General features: G+C 54.9%; 1 protein-coding gene across 1 annotated transcript; it reads right to left on the minus strand.

The window, feature by feature from the left end:
- Nucleotides 1–10,239: 10,239 nt before the first annotated feature.
- Nucleotides 10,240–16,102, minus strand: SLC39A3 (solute carrier family 39 member 3). Its single transcript, XM_016209696.2, has 4 exons — nucleotides 16,065–16,102; nucleotides 15,261–15,375; nucleotides 14,334–14,647; nucleotides 10,240–11,217 (listed from the first exon to the last, which is right to left on the minus strand). The coding sequence occupies exons 3-4, from the start codon at nucleotides 14,541–14,543 to the stop codon at nucleotides 10,483–10,485; spliced, it is 945 nt and encodes a 314-aa protein (XP_016065182.2). The 5' UTR covers nucleotides 14,544–14,647; nucleotides 15,261–15,375; nucleotides 16,065–16,102; the 3' UTR covers nucleotides 10,240–10,482.
- Between the last annotated feature and the right edge of the window lie 1,388 nt (nucleotides 16,103–17,490).

Here is a 17,490-nt window from a genome sequence, read left to right on the forward strand (position 1 = left end):
CTTCCACACGGGGGGTGGGGGTCGGAGCCGGGAGGGCTCGTGCCAGCTGAAGGAACCCCAGGCCGACCCTGTACAGAGAGGAGTGGCAGATGCAAAAGGCCACCTGGCCTAGAGGGGATAGCTCCAGGCCTAGGGGCAGGGGGGGCTGTTTCTCAGAGGAGGTAGCTTTTCTCCTGTGTCCTGGGAAGGCCCTTCTGGTTGATTTGACTGACTTTGCAATTCTCCCTGCATGCAGGCTCAGAGCCATCCTCCTCTGCTGGTTTTCACCCCAACAAAATCTGTGGCCTAAGCTCCTTCCCAGGGGACTTTGGGCTGGAAGACGTGAAGGTGACTCGTTGCCCCGCATGCATGCTCCCCCAGCCACTCCCCCAGGCTACATGAGCTTTTCCCTCTCTTCTCAGCTTAGCCATGGGCTCCTGCAAGCCAGGTCAGATCAGATCTGTGACCTGAACAAGCTGCTCAGCCTTGGTTTCCCCCTCTGCAAAGTGGGTGACATGATGCCTGAATCCAAAAATCACAGGCTTCCTGCTCTCCCACCAGCCCAGAGGCTCCTCAACCTTGTGGGAGCTACTCTTTAAAATGGCCGTTTTGGCTCAGTGGTTAGAGCATCAGCTGGCAGACCGAAGGGTCCTGGGTTCAATTCCAGCCAAGGGTACGTACCTTGGTTGCAGGCTCGATCCCCGGCCATGGTCGGGGCTCATGTGGGAAGCAACCAACCAATCGATGTGTCTCTCTCACATTGATGTTTCTCTCTCTCTCTCTCCCTTCCACTCTCTCTGAGAAGCAATGGAAGAAATATCCTCAGGTGAGAATTAAAAAATTAAAATAAAAAAATAAAATGCAGCTTGCAGGGCCTCAGCCCCAGAAATGATTAATCAGTTGGCTCAGGGCCATGACCCGGGGCACCTGCATTTTAAAGTCACTCATCCCATAAGCTTGATTCTAATGCTGGAGGTCCCAGAACCCCACTGTGCAAATCATGACACTGATTCCCCATAGAAGCCCTGAGAGGCAGGGATGCACAGCCCAGATTGGGGATGAGAAAATTAAAGCTGAGGCCAAAGAGAAAAATACCTGCTCCTTAAACTCTGCACCCAGACCATGTCTGCCCACCCTGGCCTCCCATTCAGGTCCAATGTATCCATATCCCAGGCACAAAGCTCCCTCTCCTGAGCTCAGAGAGGTCCATCGGCCTCTGGAGGTCACACAGCATAACAATTCCTGCAGTGATGGAGGCAGAGGAGGAGCCCTAGGCTGGGGGTGGGAGACAGGAGGTTTGGCTCCAGCATCTGTGTCCTTATTTATAGAAAGCAGGAGAGAGCCCACCCTTTCCTCCTTCCTAGCCATCTCTAAGGGTCCCTCAGCATGGGGGTTGGTCTACAGTGAGGGAGGAGACAATAAGATAGCACCTCAGCCAAGTTACTTCCCTTAGAGGTGAGTGTGTGTGTTTAAGACTCAATAATGTGAGCCTGATGGCAGGAATGTGGGCAGGTAACTTGATGTCCTTGAGCCTCAGTTTTCTCTGTGAAACTGGAGCAATTGCAGTGCCCACTCTCCGGAGTAGCCAGGAAGAGGGTGTGATAAGCTGGAGAAAGCCTTTAAGTAGGTGCTTGGCACAAGGAAACCCTCTATAAGGATGGATGATCAGGATTATCGATCACAGGGGCTCAGAGTGTAAAGCACTTGGCCGTAGTGGGCTGGGATGATCAAAGGTAAGAAGTTTATCAGAAGAAGATATGAAATAAAAGTAACAGCCAGCACATACTCCACCAACTATGTGCCAGCCAAACTTCCAGGAGCTTTAGTAGTACTAACTCATGATCAACTGCTAGGCATGTTGGTGACATGGTGACATGTATGGCAGTGTTCCACATGAGAGGACGCTGGGTGGGGGGCTGGTGAGGGGTGCCAGCCAGCTCTGCAGTCCCAGCACTGCCCTTTCCGGGTGGGTGCCCTGAGGAATAGGTACATGATGTGCAGCCAGGCACCACCACAACTGGCCTGGGGACCCAGGGTGGCCAGTAACAATCAGTTCTGCTGCCCCAGTCCCAGCCCTGGCTTTGCTCTGAGTGCAGACCCCCTGGAAGGGATCCAGGCCAGCCAGTAGGGGTGTCCTCCAGTAGAGGCCTCTCTGGGTCCTGGGATCCCTGACTAGGAGACCCCATTCAGTCACACCTAGTCCATGCCAGGCATCCATCTGGTTCGGTTTGAAAACCACCTTCACCTCCCACGGGGCAGGAGTTGGGGGAGGGGTCTCCGGCACTGAGGGTTGGAGGGGAGGGGCACTGGCTCAAGGTCATAGAGCAGGGAGGTGGCAGAGCAGAGCAGGATTTGAACTGGCCCTGGTTGGCCTCACAGCAGGGGGGTCCTCCCCCTGTGCAAAGCAGCCCACCCTGAGACTCCCCAGTAGGGAATCAGCCCAGCCCTAGGTCCCCGGAGCCCAACTGGGGAAGTTGCAGCAACCTTAGGTGCAAGAAAGCAGGCAGGACCCAGGGGAGGGCCTGGGGGAGGTGCTTGCCCAAATTGGGTGGGGGGTGGTCTAACCCCGGACTAATGAGAGGCTTAGTGAGAGAGGGCCTGCTCTAGGGGGCTGACAGAGATGAGACACAATTAGGAGGGCCAACCCAGAGGCTCCCCTTGGCCAGAGGAGGATCTAAGGAGTAGGGGAGGGGGCCCGACCAGCGAAGGGCTCCTGAGTGAGGAGCTTCACTTGGCGGGGAGGACAGGAGGGCTGAGCGGGAGGCGGTGGGAGGAGACAGGCCCAGGGCCCAAGAGGCTCCTCGTGGAGGGGTCCTGGCTGAGGGGGACGACCAACCAGACAGAAGGTCTGAAGGGGGCTGGAGAGCGGCAGGTTTGGCCGCGGGGGCGCCCTGTGGGTATGGGGGGGAGGGGAGGACGCAGAGCGGGAGCTGTCCAAGGTGGGAGCGGAGGGCGGCCGGGCCAGGGCGCCGTGGGCTGGGGAGAGGTTCCGGTGCGGGGCCGGGCGGGAGGAGGGCCCGGCCCCTCGGGCTGGCCGGGAGGGTGGGGCTCGGACAAAGGAGACGCGCGCCGGACAGGGCCCCGCGGGCCGGGCGAGGGGGATGCAGCAGGCCCGCGCCCCGGCCCCGGCCCCCGCCCCGGCCGCCTACCTGGGCGCTCGTCCCTGCGGCGCCGCCGCGGCTGCTGCTGGCCGGCTCCGTGTCCGCTCCGGCGCCGCCGCCCCCCGCGCGCCCGCCGCCGCTGCCGCCGTGCCCGCGCCGTCCCCGCCCGCCAGCCCGCCCGCCCGCCGGGCGCCGCGCTCCGCCCCTCCCCGGGGACCCGCGCCCCCGGCCAAGGTCACAGCCACCCTCGCACGCAGTGCAGCCCAGATCCCCACCCCGGGCCCCCAGCACTGGCCTCCCACCTGGCGTCCCCAGCCCTGGACCCCAGCCAGGGGACCCCGCCCAGCCCCGCGAGAGCGCAGCCCCGCCGGGACTCCCTCGCGCGCACACCCGCTTCGCTAGGATGCCGGGACGCGAGGGGGTGGGGTCCGCTTCCTCTGGATCCCCGAATGGGAGCTGGCGCACTCGGGGTCACCCTGAAAACCAGGTCCTGGGCAAGAAGGGGACAGAGTCGAGGCCACCCCGGGGACAAAGGGAAAGGGCAGAACTGCAGATAAGGGGGCTGGGAGAGCAGAATAGGACACCCTGGGGTTGGTGGGGGTCGTGGTCCAGCTCAGGGACCGGCTCCAGAAGAGGTGCGTTGGTAGAATAAATAATCAATCAACCAATAAATACTATATAATTTTATTAACCAATGTCGCCTGATAAATTCAATGAAAATTTAAAAGAAAATGATAAATAGATGTATGAGAAGGCAGAGGGAGTCCCAGGGGGTTTGGGACAATGGGGGTGTTGGAGGGGGAAACAGGAAGTGAAGAGGGCCTCCGTCTAGGTTGGTACCCCTAAGGGCAGCCCACCAGGGCTGGGGGAATGGCAGGTGGGCCCTTGATGGATCTGGTGGAGGGTGAACAAAGAGGGTTAGGGGAAAGTGGTTTTTTTGGTTTTTGGCTTTTTGGTATGAAAATATTTTCCTTCCTCAAAGAGGTAACTGAGAATAAACATTCACCTTTGGGAAGTGTCTGTGCATTTGACATGACTGTGTGCACGTATAAGCTCACAAGATGCCATCACCCCCTCCCTCCTGAAACCCCGGAGAGCAGAGGCTCATCTCAGAGGAGACTGGTCTTTGGGGTGCAGCAACTGGGCCAGGGCTGGGTGTGAGATGGCCCTGTTAAAGGAAGGTGCCCCTTGATGGCTGACATTACGGTCCCACAAGGAAGGGCTTTCTGGGGTCAGATCAGTTGGAAGATGAGAGAGTCTCTTTCGTAGGTGGTGAGCTCCCCATTATGAGGTGTGTGAGCAGATGGTCAGCTGAAGCTCAAGAGCCCTTCTGGCTTTTGGTTCCTTTATTCTTGCTGACCCACCGTTTCTGTGGCTTTGGCTGAGGCAGACTCTTCTGGGCTTGAAGGGTCCCATTTCTCCCGGACTCAGCCCCTCCACTGCATCCCCAGGCCTCTCCTACCTGGACAGTCTCACCCACTTCCTTCCTGGCTTCCCAGGATCACCCACCAGCCCTTTTCCATTCTGGCATTCAACTCCCAACCTTCAACATGGCCCTCCCCGGCTCTAATGCTGCTCATATCTCCCTTTGCCTCCAGGTCAAGGTCCAGCTTTTCAGCCTGGTATTCAAGTTCCTTTACAAATAGAGCTCTCATGATTTCCCATCCTCCCCCCCACCCTGTACACCTCCCTTCTGGCCTGTCCTTGGTCCCAGGGGATGCCTCAGAGGGTGGCTTGGCCCCACCCTTCTTGGGGTGCTGTCAACCAGACACAGAGGCAGCCCCATGGGCAAACAGATCCTGACTTATGGTCTGAATTGCCATGTCCCAGTCAAGTGTCCCTTTGAGCCTTAGTTTCCCCATCTGTGAATGGGGATCACTGTTGTCTGGCCTCCCAGGGCTCCTGGGAGCAATTGGGATGACGGCCACTTACATGGGGCTGCTGGGCACACAGGGGCTGAGACAACAGCCCAGCTCCCTTCCACTCTGATTGCCTACCTGCCTTCATCTCCTGAGTGACCGGCTGGTGCTGGGCCAGGCTTCTGGCCTCCGGCCGATTTCTGACTCCTCCAGGAGCCAGCCCAGGCTGGGACAGGCTGACTCATACACATGATCGTGGGCACAGCAGCAATGCCACTCTGCAGTTGCTATTTATAGCTCTCAGGCCAGGCTCTCAGCCTCCAGAGCCTGGGAGGACAGGCCCCAGAGTCCCCTCCTCATTCTCCCTGGGGCACAGGGGCCCAACCCCCACCCCAGCACCCAAAACTAGGAAGACAGCAGTACCCCTTCCCTGTGGCCAGCCAGGACAGCTATCTTTCATGAGCATAGAGATGTGTATGGGTGAGGCACCAGCTGTGTCCCCTCTGGTAACCAAGGTGCAGAGAAGGCAATTGGCTCATGGGGAGTGGCCCAGCTGGAACTCTATTGGGCTCTGAAGCCACAACCCAGCCTTCTGGCTTTCTGGGGGCCTGACCCAGGGTCCTGCACCTGGCCTTCAGCTGTCCCTGTCCTAAAGAACTCCTCTCAACTGCAAGGGACGTTCACCTACACAGTCCCAGCTCACCTGTCCTTGCAGCCCATGGGTCTACTCCCTGCCTCAGTGTTCCAGGAAGCGGCCACACCACCTCATATACACCCCCACTCCCACCCCCACCCTGCTTCCAGCCCAGCATAGCTACCTGGTGGAAGGTAGGCAGCTAGGTCAAATTCTCTGCTGTCTCCCTGGATTAATGAAATTATGCAGGTAAAGCAGAGGCTGAGCCTCATGATGGCCTCTCACAGATGCAGTTTGGCTCACCAAGGTTTTTCATTTAAGTTTGGTGTCAGCATTTTAAATTAAGATGATCTGCTAAAACCCAGCTTGCCTGGAAAAATGAATGGGCTGGCATCCATGAGCCTGAATTCTGCTGGTCAGTGTCTGCAGGAGCTGGACCCCACTCCAGGGTGGAAGATGCTGGGTCCTGACCAAAGCCACCTGCCTGGCCCCTGGAGGCAACCTGAGTAGCTATTCAGCCTATGGACTGTGCTGTGATCACCACCTCCGAGGAATGGGGTTACCGAAGACTTCACCACCAGCAGGGTGAATCCCTTTAACGCTTGAGTCTTTTGAGAGAGAGACAGGGCTATTTTAGTCAATCAGAAAAAAAAGGACTGTAATCTGCAGAAATACCTTAGGACCTTTGCACAGGCTGCTCCCCCTGCTGGAAAAGCTTTCCCCCATCTTGTGACTCACACATGGCCCTCACAGGTTTCCTCCCTGACCAAACTGCTAAAATTGTTGCCATCTCCCTTCACCTTGCTTTTTTGTCTTTGGGGCTTTTATCACTCCCTGATATTGATCACATGCTGAGATAGCATGTCTACCTCCCTAGAATGTGAGCTGCCTTCCCTGGATCTCACCCAGGGTGATCTTGTCCCCAGGGGACACTGGGCAGTCTGGGGACATCTGCAATTATCACACTGGGAGTGCTTCTGGCACAAGGGTGGGGGCTCGGGATGCTGCTCAATACCCATATTCAGACAGCCCCCTCCCCCGGAGAAGGACTTGGTGCCCTAGTGTCGAGGGGAGGACCCTGCTCTGAGGGCCAGCTTGTTGGGCCCAAGTTGCTGAACCTGAACTAGCTGAAAGGGCCCATCCACTTCCTCAACGGAGAGGGCCTGTCAACCATGGTGGCTGTGTATTTTCCTCAAAATGCAGCTCCTCAGCAGTGTTTCCCATGCACCCAGAAACCAGGGGCTCTGAACTGCCAAGCTGCCCAACCCAGTTGTCTCCTGCCAGGCTGGGCATGCAGCAACCACTTCAGCCCTCAGCCAGAACACCAAGGCCTGCCAGGTCAGCTCTTCTTGCCCAGGCAGTTGTGGAGGCAGGCCTAGGGGGTGGCAGGAACAGAGAGGGTATCCCTGCTCCAATCCAATTTGGCCTCAGCACCCTGATAGCCCAGGAAAGAGTTCTAGTGTCTTCACAGAACCACTCACACACCTTGTAGCAGCGTCCCTCTGACCTTGCCTTGGGAAAGTCAGATTGGTTGGTCACTGGCTCTGTGTTGAAGCTGGCAGACAGCTCAGAGAGAGCATGTGCTGGGACAGGTGGGGTGCATGCCCCTTTCTTCTCAGCGGGCCTGAGGGTTCATATTGGTGGCCAGGGCAAGTCTGAAGGCACCATATGCTAGGAAACACCATCCCATTTGTTGCCTGCTTTTGGGGCCCTAAAGATGCAGACAGGCCCATGAATTGGTGCTCTCCCTTCCCTGCCCCACGATAATAACTTCACAAGAAACACAAACAGCAGACAACAGAAGCCCCAATACACTGTTATTATGGTTGATTCAATCCATGAGGTTTAGATGCCACCTTCTAATTTTCTTCTCTTTTGTTTCCAGATCAAGCAGGGAAACCCGGTTGACTCCATCCAGCTGTTGCCTGTACTGAGCCCGTATGTGGCGCAGACTGTGGAGGGCCCTGGGCCCTGGCTGCTTCACTCTCTGGGGTGGGGCTGTACTGGGCACTGTGGGGTGCTGAGCAGCATCCCTGGCTCCCTACTCAATGCCAGGAGCACCCTGCTGTGACAACCAATGTTCTCAGACATTGCCCAGTGTCCCCAGGGGGCAGAATCATTTAGACTGAGAACCAGAGTTTACTAAGATGCCTGAGGAGGAATCTAAGGGACATGTGACATCTCCTTGATATCAAAAGTTGCATAGAGATAGATGAAGCCTTTTATGGCCAATGTCCTGTTTTGAGGTGAGTGCTGGTCCAGGGCCTCAAGTTATAAACCACCTGCAGTCTTATTCAAGCCAAAGCTCCTGTCACCACACGGCAGTGCTCCCTTGTCAGAGATGATGGGCAGTAGAGTTGGCCTCAGAAGACCCTGGAAAGATTTGGCCACCATCCACAGGCGGACCTCAGAAATGTTTCTTTAGCCTCTGCCAGATGGGCCAACTGCTTTTCTTACCCCACTGTGGAGACATTCTGATCCTTGGCCAAAGTGGGGAAAGCTGACCCAAACTGGCCGAGAGACGCCATCACTCATGCAGCTGGCAGACTCAAGATGGCTCAGGGAATTAGATCCCAGGGCTGAACCTGCTCCTTTGACCGCTGTAGGCAGGAAGGGTAGCCTTCAGGGGCTAGTGGGGCAGGCTTCGTCCTTTCCTACATCCCTGCCCCCAAACCTCTCAGGGTCTGTGTAACCAGTGGGCCTAGAAGCACATTTGCTGGGGCTGGTAGGACCCTAGGGAAAGGGGCAGCTGGGAGTGGCCACAACCCAGTGAACGAAGGCAGGACAGGCACAGGCATGCTCAGGAAACAAGGATGACAGGACCTAGGACAGTGATGTCTAACTGAAGGGCGGGCAAAGGACACTCAGGTCTTTCCCTCCTTGCTGGTGTGGCGATGCCCTTCCTGGGCCTACTAGTCTGGAAGCTTGCTCAGGGCAGAGGGGCACGGTCTTGGAGCCTCCCCCTGGGGACAGGGCCATGGGAACTGTTTGGAGGACAGGCTGTGGTATCTCCAGGGCTACCCCAGGAAGCTGATGGATGGCAGGAGGGCAGGGACCCTGCTGTGTGCACTTTTGGTGATGGGGGCAAGAAGCTGAGGACAACTGGAACAGACTGCTCTGCTCCTATGTAGGGTTCCCACTGGATTCAGGGGGACAGGATCTCCTGAGCCTTCCTATATGGGAGATCCCAATGCCTACAGCCCCATCCCCTGCCCAGTTCCATCCCCCCAGCTGAAGGAAGACTCCAGAATCTAGTGGCTCCATGGTGACCCACCCATCTGGAACCTTCTGGTTCCTGGGTGGAGTGAGGGGGGTGCTATAAAGAGGATGATGTTCCCATACTTATGGGGTCATTTTTCTGGCTTGGGGTCAGGGCCAGGCGATGAGGGGTTGGGAAACGGGTCCCTGGAAGTTTCAGATAGTTCCTAGAAATGGGCTCTGACAGCAACAGGGTGGGAGCCAATAGTGTGAAAGTAGGGGGCCTCAAACATGTCCCTGGCTCTCCAACTCTTATAACAACAGAGGAGGAGGCTGGGGCTGTGGCAAAGGTCATACCTTCCCGTAGCTTGTGCTTAGTGGGCAGGCCAGCTCCTGGGGAGTCCACCCTTGGATAAGCAACTAGATGCTCCTGGAGTTCCCAACCTGGCTGGTGTGATGACTAGAGGCCTCACTGAGTCCAGAGAAATGGGAAGAGGGACCTGTCTTTGTTGGAAGCTTAAATGGCCCTATTGCAGCTCTTCCTGGCATTGGTGGGCACAGGAAAGACATTTGAGATTTCAGAGAGGTGCACACCTGGGCCCTGGGCCTCCTGAGTCAGGAAGTAGGAATGGTGTAACAAGCAGGCCCTAGCAGCCATGACAGCTGGGAGAAGCTGAGGCTGGGCAGAACCCAGCCCAGGTAGCCAGGCCCAAGCATCCTCCCACCACACCTCCAAGCCAGGCCAAGCCAATCTCCCAGGAAAGGCTCACCCTACTCCCACTCCCCAGGCATGCCCCAGGTTGCCAGGACAACAATAGAGGCTAATGAGAGGTTGCCATGGCACCAAAGGTTTGCACCAGCCACTCGGCTGTTAGTCTCTGCTCTCCTGCACCATCTGGGACTGGCTTCCTTTGTGTCTGGTGGGGGGAATCGATTCTTGTGGCTCCTGCCCCACAACCTGCAGGATCTGTCTTGCTTCGGAGACCCCGGGCACACATGGAACTGTGAAGCAATGGCCAAGCTGTCTCCCAGCTCTGCCTGCACCTTTCTCAGGCCATGGGTCTGTTCCTTCAGGAAACCCATATGCTCTCCCTGGCCCAGCAGTCCCACCCCTCCGGAGGGCAACCTCCCCATAGAGGGGGACACCACCAGATAGCAGAGGAGACAGTAGTCTTGAGGTACCCAGGACCCTGTCTGTCCCTGTGGTGGCAAAGCCTCAGGTGGCAGGAGGCACAGAGCTGCCCTAACTGCAGAAGGGACACTCCATGCTGGTGGCCTCCTCTGTTAGCAACAGAGCCAGTTGAGGGCAAAGGACAGAGGCCTCAGAACCTCCAACAGTTCCTGTCTTGGTCCACAGTTGGGGTGTGCAGGGAGGGGAGGGTCTTGGCTTGATCCCATGTGGATGCCCAGCCCTGCCTCCCATGAGAGTTGCCAGACCCCCATGCCCAGGTTGATATGGCCACACAGCTTTGGTAAATACCTTTAAGAGAAGTATTTTACAAGTAGTAGCGTTGCCCCAAGGCTCAGGGTGTAGAATCTAGGGTGCAGTCTGGTCTTGGGTAGCCTCTCTGTGCACAGGTAGTGGCCCGGGGCCTGAGCTCCCCGATGGGGGGAGGGGGGCCGGGGGATGTGGCCGGTTTCCACCCCAGGGCTCCATGAGGGCTCCAGCAGGGTGGGGTGACCAAGGTGGATAACGACGGCAATAGGACATTCACCACTTGAGGAAGACCATGCCGGCCAGCACGGTGTAACCCAGCACCAGGAAGAGGACTTTGAGCAGGCGGTCATTCTTCTCCTCCAGTTCCTTCCCCAGGATCTCAAAGAAGGTGACAAAGAGAAAGGTGCCACCCACCAGGCCCTGCAGCAGCACTGAAGCCACACTGCTGGGCACGCCCTGCGCACTCTTGATGCCCAGGCCAACACTGATGCCCAGGGGGATCATGGCACTCACGGTGACGGCCAGCTTGGCCGCTTCCCTCAGGGGCATGGAGCTCCGGGCCATGTTGATGCCCAGAGCCACAGCTACCAGTGTCTCGTGGATGGCCACACCCACAAACAGGCTTACCACCTTCTCCCCCTCCTCCAGTAGGCCCAGGGCCAGGCCCTCAAAGATGGAATGAGCCGACAGTGCGAAGACCAGGCTAAGGAGGCGCAGGGGGCTGGAGCGAGACAGCTCTTGGACACTCAGCCGGTGGCTGTGGGTGTGGGGCTCCATGTAGAGTGCGTGGCCCCGTGCTGCCCCCATGAAGGGGCTCTCGTACTCTGAGTCACTGCCGGCATCCGAGCCAGCATTGAAGGTCTCCAGATCGATGAAGGATGGCTTCTCCTTGCGGAAGGTCAGGACAAGCTGCTCCAGGAAAATGGTCATGAAGAAGCCTAGCATCATAATGGTCTCTGCCAGTGGGTAGTCGGTGTTGATGTGCCCAAGACTCAGAACTTTCTGGAGCTGGAGTGGAGGACATGAGAGAGGGAGGGAGGGAGGAGGGAGGGAGAGAGAGAGGTGAGAGGACTTCAGAGGCAGGAACCCAATGCAACAGGGTTTATCAGACACCACTATTCAATTAGCAAAGCACAGAAATACCCAATAAATAAGAGAAGTTAAGTAAAAGGGGAGAGAGTGATGGGCTCATCCTTGATGGATTAAACAAAAACTCTACTATAAAGGGAGTCATGAGGCCTCACCAAAGTGAGCTGAATTGTGGCCCCCAAAGACATGTCTACTCAGAAACTCAGAATGTGGCCTTATTTGGAAGGGTCTTTATAGATATAAGTATTAAGGTCTGAATTGTGTCCTCCCCCCAAAATAAAAAGTCATATATTCAATTCTCTGAGCCCCTAGTACCTTAAAACTAACCATATTAAGAGAATCTTTAAAGAGGTGACTCAGTTAAAATGAGGCCATTAGGGTGGGGCCTAGTCCAATAAAATTGGTGTCCTTCCAAGAAGAGGAAGAGACACCAGGACCACGGAGAGGCAAAAAAAGGGAGGCCTGAGAAGGACCCAGCCCTGCCAGTACCTTGAGCTCAGATTTACAGCCTCTAGCACTGGCAGAGAATAAATGTTTGAGTCACCCAATATGTGGTGTTTTGTTTTGGCCACCCCAAGAAACTCATATATAAGATAAAGATCTTGAGTTGAGGTTATCCTGGGTTAGGGTGGGCCCTTAATCCAACGATAGGTGTCCTTTTGAGATAGAAAAGGAGATAAGGAGACACACAGGCAGATGGCCATGTGAAGATGGAGCCAGAGACTGGGGTGACGTGTCTGTAAGCCAAGGATTACCGGTCACCACCAGAAGCTGGGAGAGAACATGGAACAGATTCTCCCTCATGGCCTAGGAAGGACCCAGCCCTGCTGACACCTTGATTTATTAGGACTTCTGGGCTTCACCACTGTGATATAAACTAGTCTTTCTGGCCCTGATACCTGCATGGTGTTTGCCTCCATATAACCCAGGTGGGGCTCTGTTTCCAGGGTCTTCCCATCACTCCAGCCTCCTGGGTAAAGGCTTGCCAGCACATTCAGCCACCCATCAGATCCCTTGAGTCAGCACCATTCAATAGAATGTTGTGGATAATAGACACATTTTCTATCTGTGCTGTCCAATATGGGAGCTACCAGCCATGTATGAGGACTTGAAACATGGCTGTTGCAGCTGAGGGCTGGCATGTTGAATTGTACTTCGTTTTAATTCACTGAAACTTGACTAGCCAGGAATGGCAAGCAGCTGCAACACTGGACAGTGTTGCTCTGGACACTGTCCAGCAAGCTTGTCTGTGGGCTCCTCAAAGATGAGGTTAATTTTCCCTGGATTGGTAAGGATGTTTGCACACACCAAGCTCTGTCCAGCCTTGGGGTTGTGCCACCAGCTCTGTCCAAAAGGTACCTCCTTCAGTTTTATTCACAGCTGATGGATACTCATGCTTTGGGTTTGGCTTACATATAATTTCCAAGTACTCTACCTAAACTAGGTGCCCCAAACTCCGCTTACTGCCCCGATCTCTTCTTTCCCATCACAACCTTCATTACAACCTGTGACTGTGCATGCACATTCACACACAGAATTCTCAACTAGGGCGATCCTGCTCTCAAGGGAGAGGCGTAATATCTGGAGACATTTTGGTTGTCATGACTTATTGGGGGAGGTGTTGATATTGGAGCAGGATCATTCTCTATGGGGGCCATCCTGGGCACTGTGGGGTGTTAAGCAGCATTCCTGACACCCATTCACTTGAAGCCAGGAGCACCTCCAATCATGACAACCACAGATGTGCCTAGACATGGCCCAATGTGCCTTATGGGCAGAGTCACCCCTGGATGGGAACCCCTACTGCAGCAGAAGGCTATATTTCTGTAGAGAAGCCATTTCATTCACTTGCTAAATGTCTCATGAAGGCCTGAATGTGCCTCACTGGGGGAAACACCAGCTCACGAGAAACACAAACTACCCCCATAAACATGGATTGGAAAAGGCACACAAAGGCCACATCTTGTGGCACTATTCTTCCTGTGGGTGCTGCTGGCTGAGGCTGGGAGGGACCGGAGCTACTGAGGTGTGGGAAGCCTGTGGGCAGGGATGCAGCATAGGAGTGGTTTTGGGAGGACCCGGAGAGGGCCACATGCACTGAAGATGGACAGAGAAGAGCAAGGCATTGCAGCAGCCAGGCCTGAGGTAGGAGGGTGAAAAGGGATGACACAGTGGGAATGCAGGGAATGGGGTGGTTTTGAAAGTGGCATTGGGGGTACAGAAGCCATCAGATGAGACTCTGATTTAACCTCATCAATGCCAACTGTATGACTATCCTGTGCTGTGTAATGAAGGAACATAAGCTTAGCAGTATAAAGCAACACGAAAGCATCATCCTACAGATCTGAATGTCAGAAATCCAGGCACAGGTTGCAGCCTGAGCATGAAGCAAGCAGCCATGTTGGGGAGGTACATGGGGCAAGGGACTGAGAGTGGCTCTCAGCCAACAGTCAGGAAGAAACTAGGCCCTAGTCTGACAACCAGGAGGTGGCTGAGTCTGCCTTACAACTACATGAGCTTAGAAGCTGACCCATCCCTAGTTGAACCTTGAGATGAGACCACAGCCCAGTGGACACCTCGATTGTTGCCTCCTGAGAACCTGGAGCAGATGACCCAGCTAAGCAGTGTCCAACCCTTGACCCACAGAAACTGAGATAATAAATGCGTGTTGTCTTAAGATGTTAAGCTTGTTATCACTTGTTATACAGCAATAGTTGACTGATACAAGAACTGAAGAGAGGCCACAACTGCTCAGGACAAAGTGTATACTATCAGGTATAGGTGGTCTGGTTAGATAATCACTAATGACCTCACCAGCTGGGAACCCCAGGTCTAGTTTAAAACCCTTGTTTACCAGGTAAGGCTCAGAGAGGAAAAGCAACCAACTCACGGTCACACAGCAAATTCATTTTCTACTTTCCATCACCTTTGTATGTCAAGGCCCCCACCAAATTCAGGGTCAGAGTTGAAAGAGCATCAGAGACTCTTAGGCATAAAGTGCCAAGGGCTGCCGAGACCACCCAGGGAGCCCTTACCTTTTCCCTCACAGCGGGCAGTAAAGCATTGAAGCAGGTGGCCAGAAAGACTCCACCTCCGAAGGTGTTGCAGAGTGAGAGGATCTTTTTTGAGCGGTGGGCCTTCTCAAAATCTGTCTCGATGATCTTCACGGGGAGCAGGGAACCCAGCAGCATGAAGAAGAACACACCCACCATGCAAAGAATTTTGACCACTAACAACTTCACCATGGTGACAGCCTGGGCTGCTGCAGTCACCGCAGGGCCAAACCATGTGTGGATGCACACTCCCGTCCCACGTCGTGCTACCAGGGGCTCATGCCTCAGTCCAGCCACTGTAAACACCAGAGGCAATCACATCAGCTGTTGGATTTATCTGACCGGATCTAGTGACCAAGCCCATTCTCCCCCTTTCCCCCCTGGCACATATCCCTGCCTCCTGCAGAAAATTCTCCATGGTGGTGACATTCAGTACAGTAGTCACTAGCCACATGTGTCTGTTCACATTAAAATTAAAGAAAATGTAAAATTCAGCCCCTCAGTTGAACTACCTGTACTTCAAGTGCTCAGTAACCATGTGTCTAGTAAACACCATATTGGATAGCACAGACAGAGAATGTTTCCATTGTTGCAGAATGTTCTACCAGGTGGTGGTGTTCCACTGGTTCCCCACTGACTTCACATAAAATCCAAATGCTTCACCCTGAGGCAAAGGTTCCTGGGCCATCAGCTCCTGCTTCACCTCACCCCACTCTGGCCTTTGTGGTCCCTAAATGTATCAAGCCCGTTCCCACCTCAGGGCTTTTGCACAGGTTGTTCTCTCGGCCTGGAACATTTCCCTCCCCGATATTCCGATGACATCTTGTCTTTCAGGTCACTGCCTCCCGGACCCCACAGAAGGGCCTCCCCTGGCCAACCTCTACCCTAAACTGTATCCCTTGTACCTACCCAGAGGCCTGGCGAACAACACAGACTCAATAGCTGCTGGCTGAACAAATGGATGTGCTGAAGCATGTGAACGTCTTTACATGAATCAATGAGCCCAAGTGGAGCAGTTTTCACCCTGGACCCGAAAATATCAGTTAGTATGCAGGACCTTGGCTGCTCCCCTGTCCTCATGTTTTTCTCCCAACCTCCCAGTTCTCACTGGGCAAACCCCCACTTCGGTGAGCTCTTCAGGTCTCAGCTCAGATGCCACCAGTTAGAGGTCTTTTCCACCCCCTCCCGATATTTTCCTGGCATTATATGTACTACAGAGAGCTACACAACTTAAGTTCCGGAATGTCCTCACTGGCTCTAGCCTGCGACATCTACAGGGGCAGCGACTCTGTTTTTCCTAGCCCAAGGCCAGGTACACAGTAGGCGCCCATCAGATATTTGCTGGGTGTCCCTACGACCCAGTCTGTGGAGTGGGGGTAAGGAGTAGCCTTCACGCTCCCAAATCCAGGGCTGAGTGGAGGACGGGATGGGCTCATTCATTTATTTAGCACTTATTTGGGGCCTTCTGTGTGCCCACAAGGTACGGGCGCCCCGCAGAGGACAAGGCTTACATGGCCCTTCCCGAGAGGGGACAACTCGCACTGTCCTGGTGGAACTGGACGTAAATCACAAAGATCTCGCCGATAAAGGTGAAGCCAGGGCGGACGCCTCGTCCGGGCCTGGGCTAACCAGCAACAGTGTCCGCCAGGCCCCGGCCCCACCCCAGCCCGATCCCCAGACCCCGACCTGGCCCCGGCCCCAGCCCGCACGTACCTCCGCGAGGACCCTCGCCTGCCCGCCGGCGCCTCCCGCCGCTCAACCGTAGCGCGGTCTAGACCCCACAGTGGCCCTCCAGGCGGAGGCCTGGGTCAGCGCGCCGCAGCCCACGCCCCGCCTACGCCCCTGCCTATTGGTCTTCCCAAGCACCGCGGGCCTAGACCGCCCCTTCATTGGCTGTTGTGGCTACCACTCATCCTGGGAGATTCCTACGGGCAGGGAAAAGTAGTTCCCTCCGGCAACAGCGGTAGGTACAGGCACCGTGTGGCTCCGGTGGGAAACTCCGACCCCAGTAGAACAGTTCCGGCAGGGTTTGGCTCCCAGAGCTGTCCAGGGGCACTTGGTGCTGAATCCCGCTCCGATTGAGCCTTGAGCATCGACAGGAAACGATTTTCTACCAGGGACTGTCCTCTCTGAGCGTCCTTGCTGCCGATGCCCTTCTCGTTGGTCTAAGAAGCAGATTTATCTGTTCAACATCTCTGCCTACTATGTGCCAGGACTTTTTCTAGGAGAACATCTGTGAGCAAAACGAAGATCTCCCTTTGGGAGCTTACCTTCTAGTTGAAGACACGGAAAATAATGAATAAACAAAATAAATAATGGAATTATGTTAGAAGGTGACAAGTGCTCTGGAATGATAGAGCCTAGTAAGGGTGGTGGGTTTCTATTTAAAATAAAATGCGGGCTTAGCCAGTTTTGCTCAGTGGTTAGAGCATCGGCCCTACAGACTGAAGGGTCCTGGGTTCGATTGCGGCAAAGGGTAGATACCTTGGTTTCAGGCTTGATCCTCACCCAGCGTGCAACCGATCGATGTGTGTCTCTCACATCTCTCTCTCTCTCTCTCTCTCTCTCTCTCTCTCTCTCTCTCTCTCCCTCCCCCCTTCCACTCTCTCTGAAAAGCAATGGAAAAAATATCTTCAGGTGAGGATTAAAATAACAATGATGATGATGGTGATGATGTATATCTTGAAAAGTAAATAAAGTGCCCTAAAAGACTTCATCGGGAAAGAGATATTTGAGCAAAAACTTGAACGTGGAGACATTAGTAAAGTGGATAGATGGAGGCAAGCATTCCAAATAGACATATACTCCTGGAGCAGGAGTGTACAAGAATACCAGTGTGGCCAAAACACAGCAAGGTGGGGAAGTGTACTTGGAGATAAAGGGAGGCCTTAGAGGGCATTGAAAGGACTTTGAGGGAAATGGGGAGTCACTGCAGGGTTTTGGTCAGAGATGTGACAGACCCAACACGTATATGAAAACAGAGATACACTTTTGTTCATTTTTAGAGAGAGACGAAGGGAGAGGGAGAAATAAGTGGCCGCCTCCTGCATGCCCCCTACTGGGGAATCGATCCCACAACCCCAGCTTGTGCCCTCACCAGAAATCGAACCGGCAACCTCTCAGTGCATGGGACTAGGCT

The sequence above is a fragment of the Miniopterus natalensis genome, chromosome 4, assembly GCF_054644295.1.
Source record: "Miniopterus natalensis isolate mMinNat1 chromosome 4, mMinNat1.hap1, whole genome shotgun sequence".
Taxonomy (NCBI): Eukaryota; Metazoa; Chordata; class Mammalia; order Chiroptera; family Miniopteridae; genus Miniopterus; species Miniopterus natalensis.

What these genes read in the sequence shown, in the direction of transcription:
- SLC39A3 (XM_016209696.2), bottom strand. Translation starts at nt 14,543, where the DNA reads ATGGTGAAGTTGTTAGTGGTCAAAATTCTTTGCATGGTGGGTGTGTTC. An exon ending in TGCCCGCTGTGAGGGAAAAG is followed by an intron (nt 11,218 to 14,333) that starts GTAAGGGCTCCC and finishes CCTCCACTCCAG; the next exon opens with CTCCAGAAAGTTCTGAGTCT.